Below are 6,768 nucleotides of genomic sequence, written 5' to 3'. Positions count from 1 at the left end.
ATAAATGATACTGTGATGCAAAGCTTGCCGTTCAAAAAAAATGTGATGGAGGGAGTAGTAGTATACATAACACTATCAACCTCAAAGTGATGTATTGGTGATGACGTGATTTTCCGTAAGGGAGGCCTTGGGGTTCGATCCCAATAATCAATTGGTGGTAGAGGTGGTTCTCATAAGCTTATAAACATACATTTATTTCTTTCATTTTTCGATAAGACACACAATTTACCGATTAGCTCTAACAATTATCGATTATATCCTTGTTTTTAAATCAAATTTGACTGAAATTTATCAATTATTAATGAAAGTAATAAATTAATGTAAAATACAACTTTTAATGATCTTTTTGCAAATAAAGACATTAAAATAGATATATGAAATTGGAAATATAAATTATTATTTGAAGATGCAAGCTAGTGCACATAAATAAATAAATGACATTATTCCGTCCAAACACTACAATATCTTTTATTGCTAAAACATAGATATAGTCGTAATAATTACCTTGAATATTTTATATATTAAGAAAATAAACAATTCTTAAAAAGGGAAATCTTAGAACCGTAAATTCCCTCACCTTTTTCTAAAGTTTCACTATACCTCTCTTTTCCCCAACTATTTACATATATGGTCATATATGAAGCCAAAAAAAAAAAAAAGTTACAAAATTACAGTCCATCAACCACCACAGCAATTTTGCTCGGTAACCAATCCCCACCACCGTTCACTTGAACCGGATCACGATCTGACTCTAACCGAATCATCACGTCATCTTTTAAAGATGGTAACCGCGCGTTCAGCTGGTGGAAGCTCGGAACCAACACGTGTTCAGCCCATTCCTCTAGACTTGTTCGCCCGAACCATAGCCCGCCCAATATGTTCTCGATCGCAGCCTCGTTCACCTGGATCGTAATTTTCTCGTCAACTACAGTCGAAAATGCATTCTTCACTGTTTTCTCTATTTCGCGACTGATGCACCCGAAATTGACTGGCTTGAATACAACCACACCATCGCTGGGTCCTAATAGCTCATGAGGCACGGACATAACTCCAAATTGTTGATTCTCGTCTCCTTGTTCGACTGTTAGGTTGCTCAAGTTTATTGAGCCATCGGTTCGGTCTTCCTCATAGTCCGTGGCTAGGTTAAGATCAAGTGAAAGGTCTAAACCCGAATCTTTCCTCGATCTTTTTGACCATTCATTCTCGGACAACCAATTTGCTTTCCGTTTAAACCGTCTCTCACCCACGGCCAACTTCAACTCCCAATCACGGCTTGCTAACGAGTGCAACCGTTGCTCATCGACTACATCCGTGTTGGCGGTTGACCAATTCCCGGTTAGCACAAACACGACATTACCAAGACTAATTTCACGCCCGTGAGAATCCGTTAACCTTCCTCGTTCCATCGCCCGTTTTATACTTCCACGAACCAACATATCGGCTTCATCGATATCCGATAACACAATCACACCAGACGGGTTTCTTCTAACCGCATCAGCAATCCGATCGACCACAGTTCTCCCACGAAAACCCGTATCCGTATCCTCACCGTCACGTCTCGAACCAAGTCCTATAGTGATCGGGCGGGTCCCACTCACGTGCTCCGCTAAAACCGACGCCATCTTCTTTTTACCAACCCTATCAGGACCGACGAACAATAGCCACACGCAACCCCTCGAACCACTGTCTACTTTGCATTGTGTTATCGTTGTCGCGATAGTGGATGCAGCCTCTGGCTGCCACCAAGCTTTTTTCATAAGACCCTTGAGAAGTTTCTTAAAGGAGTCGGTGTCTGCTGAGTTGGCAAATTTAGCCTTTTGTGGTTCCGAAGATATGCAGCCTAAAAGATCCTTAACAGCCAAATCCTCGTTTTCTTTCAAAATCGTCGGTTCCTTTAATCCAAGAGCTAGATCGGTACGAACAGGGCTCCGTGGAGGCTCTAACCGAGGCTGTCGGCTAGGTTGCAAAGCCTCTTGAAGACTTTTAGGTGGTTGTAACCGTGGCTGCTGTTGACCGGGTTGACTTTGTCTTAGAAGCATGTTCGGCTTATAAGCTCCAGTCAATGGTACAACCATCGGTACAATTCTATCCAATCTCGGAGTTTGATTGTAATTCGGATGAAGTCTTGAACACGTATCACTCCATTTTTGCTGTAATTCTTGAATCCTCATTTTCAAAACTGTTTCTTGATCCTTAACCTTTGAATACAAAAGATTAAATCAACAATTAGGATACAAGTAACACAATCGAAACGACAATTTAAAATAATAATAATAATAATAAATCAATCGTCAACTCACGGGAGATTGCTCTTTAGGTTTAGCATTCTGCAGCCATTGAGGTAAACTACTCTTAACCTCGTCGGACGGTTTCTCGGACTCCTTCAATTTCACTAGTTCTTGTTCATAATCATTCGAACACTTTGGACAACACGGTAACTTTCGATTAGTATCCAAATTCATAGTTGTTGAAAAATTCTTTAACGAATTTATTGACTCAACCGAACTACCAAGAACACCATTTGTCCCCATCCTATATTAAAAAATCAACACAACTTCATAAATACATTAATACATACCCAAACGTCACTCTTAAAAACTAATTAACTTTATACAATTATAGACAATATTGATTGATTATATTAATCAATAAATACAAGATCAAATTATAAACAAAAGTACCTCGAAAACATAGTTGGGATAGGTGATCTAGATGTAATTGGAACAGCTTGTAAATCCCATTCAGTTTCCATATTTGGATGATAAACTTGACATCTTAAATAAGTCTCACAAGTAGCGGTACCAATTAACCAAACTTTTTCCCCATAAAATCTCGTTATTAAATTAGCCATCTCACCAACGGACTGACGACCAGCTGACGTCACAATCGTTGCAGACGGTTGCTCAACCAACCATTTCAAGTCAGCAAGATCAACTACTATCCCTTTAGCACCTTCCAAACTCGCAATTCTTTTATCGATTAAATCGCCTAATTCCTTAATCTTGACCGGTATAGTTGACTTATCTGATACAGAAACAAATTCTTTTTCGATTGAAATCACTTCAACGCTTTTCAACGCCCCTTCTGTTACGAACTCATCGTTCTCGATTCGTCTCAAGATCTCTTTACGTATAGCCTCTGGTTCCAATTCGCCTACTAGAATCGGATTCCGTTTCTTGGGTTTTGTCATAATCTCAATAACTCTGTTTACGTCATCATTTTTTTGCTGTCCAGATTGATTTAAAAACCGGTTTTCAGTCCCTTGTTGTTGTCGTTGTTGTGTTTGTTGTTGTAATTGTAATCTCGGATTTAAATAAAGATTCCTTGGTGATTCTTCGTTCTTTTGCAACCGTGGATTCAGATACAAGTTCGGGTTTCCGGGTATGGATACTGGGCCGGTTATAGTAATGGAAGAGGGCCGGAATCCGATTCCGATAGTTGACGGAATTGGACTCCCACCGCCGGAAATTGAATTATTGTTATTGCTGCTGCTGTTGTTATTGTTTATTATTTGTTTGATTGTGGCTTTAACAGCTGGGCTAGAAAAACTTGCTTCACGCATGACCCGACTGACACTCGGGTCATCTAAAATGGATATAATCAGTTGTTCGAGCTCAACTTTAATGGCTAATAAGGGTTGTTGTTGTTGCTCCGGGCAGCCACGTCGTTGATGAGCTTGTGCACGTTTCAGGGCAGCCATCAGGGCGTTAGAAATCGGTGGTTCTGTGACTGCCGGAGATGACGTGGCAGTCGGGAGTCTTTCGAGTGCAACGCTGAAACAGAGTTCTAAAGCACGGCACTGAAGTGGGTGCGATGAATTTGGGTGGGACCGGATACAGGCTTGTCGGAGAAACCCAGTTGGTGAAGAAAGAAGAGTTGAAGCGACATGAAGCGGCGTCGTTTGGCCGTGGTTTCGCCGGCCGGCTTCTGATATTGATTGGTTTAAGATGGTTGCCGCGTCCGGCGTTAAGGTTTGTTGGATTGTACTTAATCCAGCCCTCATAATATATATACTTTTACAATAATAATTAAAGATTGAGCTGGGTTTTAAGAAAAATAAGTAATTTAACAAAACCCAGAAGTTGGAATTTTGTGGGTTAGAGAAATTCAAGATTCAAGAATGAATTTGAATATTGGGGAAAAAGAAGAAATTTGCAAACCTTATAAATTGAGAAGACCCACCATCATAATTTCTATGTGGACTGAGGATGATGATAAAGAAAGAGACGTTCTTTCTCTCTCTATCTGAATCTATAGTATATGTGTATGTGTGTATATATGTGTATATATGTATCTATATAGGGGCGTGTATGTAAAACTGAAAATAAAAACAAAAGAAGCTTTTTGAAAATAATTTAATATTAATAATAAGTGGAGATGGTGGTATGGAGATGGGTAACTTTGAGTTTTTTATGGAAAAAGGGGGATGATGATGGCAATGTTTGTTTGTATTCTAGAGAGAGAATTTGCAACAAATTCTGGGAAATAAATGCCCTGTTCTGCTTCCACACTTTACACTATACACCTTTTGTTTTGTTTTATTTTACTTTTAATCTTGAGATTAGTTTAAAGATTAAATAATGGTGACACGGACACCTTTTATTAACCCTCCCATCTTTTGGTAACCTTTTTATGTTCGTCTAAAATAAATAATAAATTGAAAGTGATCTTCACATACTACTTTTTATTCATTTACACATAATTAACTAGTTTACTTTTAATTACATATATAATAATAATAATATAAACTCAACTCTCTAGGGGCATAACTGTAAGTTTATAAGACAAAAGTGTATATGGATCAAAAAGTGGTGTGTGAGAATCACCGCTATAATAAATACTCCATAATATATAAATAATCATTACAAAATATAATTAACACAAATTTTCCAACTACTCGTTTAAGTAAAATATTGAATTTGTAAGCACCATTAAGATCTACAATAATCAGTTGCAACTAAGTTGACTACCATGTTAAGATCATACAATAATCATCAAATTATAGTATGTGGTACAATTTTACTTTTACATTCAACACAGTTTTTATAAATTAAATTTTGAAAATAATTATACACTCTTAATTAAAATTAGTGTATTATTTATAAAATTGACAATAATTTTAAATAAATTACTAATTATACAAAAATGTACTATCATTTACTACCATTTACTAAACCTTTATCATTTTACTTTAAAATGGGCAGAGTATAACGATAAATGATAGATGTGGATAGATAGAAAAGGGAAACTTTTTAGGAGATGTTTAAATTCATGTGATGATTTTCTGACTAAATATTTACTGCCTCTATTTCTCCTTTCATACCACGCGCTTACTAATATCAACTCATCAAGAGGGTGAAGCAATTTCTTCTTTTTAGTTTATTACAGTATTTTTTTCAATGCAACTTATCGAAATCACTTAGAAGTATTAGCTACTTTGCGATTATTTGACACCCAAAAAGTGAAACAATCTTTACGCTAAAAACTAAAGCTATAACAATAGAATAACACAATGCCCCTACACTAAACCATCCTTGCGCAGTGGCGGATCTTGAACTATACTACCGAGAGGGCGAAAATGGTTCGAGGGTAAATCACAAAAGGTGGAAGTTTTGGGAGGGTTGTTTCTAATTTTTTGAAAGGGCTAATATATAAAATTTTATATTTTTTAAACTTATATAATATCAAACTTCTAGTAATTATACAAAAGACTGGAGGGGTTAGCACCCTGGCATGCCTCCCTTGAAGGTCCGCCTATGCTTGCGAGTCAAAAGTTAATTTGTGAGTTGATTATTAAAAGTTATACGGTAGTTATTAGAATGTAATATCAAACAATGTATTTCATAATTTCTTAATAATACCCTTTAGGGCAATCTATAAAAATACTTATTTTTACAAAATAATTATTTACATAACACTACTAAACATGCACTATAATGTGTTTTTCTGCAAGACAGAAAGGATTTATATTACTAGAAGCAAAGATACAAACTTAGAGCATATGAGGGAATGCTCTTACATCAAACATATTTGATGATTACACGAAACAGACGAAAATTACAAAGATTACATGAGATAAGCTATGTTTAACCGTGATCATCGAAAAAGCTAGGATTAAGCAACCATTGGTTCCAATCTAAAGATATTTTCTTCGAGCGTTTAGAAATCCATTCGAAAGATTTGATTTGTATTTCATTTAGTGTCATGGGGCCATTTTCTTTTTTATTTTTAAGGATCATATGGTTTCTATTTTGCCAAGTGATGTACCCACACGTTTATTCAAATGCTTGCCATGACTTTGAAAAATTGTTCGGCTGTGATGAATAGGATTAGAAGATATCATCGACATTTGAAGAGAGTAGTTGGCCCGAATTGTTTACACCCCACCAACGTAGAACTCGACTCCATAAATCTTTAGCAAATTGACAATGAAAAAGAATATGATCTACCGATTCTATGTCATTGTTACAAATCAGGCATCTAATTGAGTCTAAATCAATTCCCTATTTATGAAGATCTACTGTAAGACCCGAAAACCAAAAGTACAAGTCGCACGGTGTAAGAAATATAATTTTGAGAATTCTGCACTGCGGCACGCCGTGCCACTTAATAGGCACGTCGTGCCAGCACCTGATTCAGCAATCCTTGTTTTAATTAAAAATTAGACGATGGCATTTTGGTAATTTCACAATAGAACGAGTATAGGAGCATTAAAAACATATTTTGGCCTCATTAACCCCATTCACCAACCTTATCATCTTCATCTTA

General features: G+C 36.5%; 1 protein-coding gene across 1 annotated transcript; it reads right to left on the bottom strand.

Annotated features, from left to right (window-relative positions):
* Positions 1 to 449: 449 nt before the first annotated feature.
* Positions 450 to 4,232, bottom strand: LOC139904110 (protein SUPPRESSOR OF MAX2 1-like). Its single transcript, XM_071886041.1, has 3 exons — positions 2,682 to 4,232; positions 2,301 to 2,532; positions 450 to 2,198 (listed from the first exon to the last, which is right to left on the bottom strand). The coding sequence occupies exons 1-3, from the start codon at positions 4,001 to 4,003 to the stop codon at positions 669 to 671; spliced, it is 3,084 nt and encodes a 1,027-aa protein (XP_071742142.1). The 5' UTR covers positions 4,004 to 4,232; the 3' UTR covers positions 450 to 668.
* Between the last annotated feature and the right edge of the window lie 2,536 nt (positions 4,233 to 6,768).

Source organism: Rutidosis leptorrhynchoides, chromosome 4 (genome assembly GCF_046630445.1).
Source record: "Rutidosis leptorrhynchoides isolate AG116_Rl617_1_P2 chromosome 4, CSIRO_AGI_Rlap_v1, whole genome shotgun sequence".
Taxonomy (NCBI): domain Eukaryota; kingdom Viridiplantae; phylum Streptophyta; class Magnoliopsida; order Asterales; family Asteraceae; genus Rutidosis; species Rutidosis leptorrhynchoides.
Note: the sequence above shows the minus strand (reverse complement) of the source record. Positions and strands in the feature narration are given on the sequence as shown.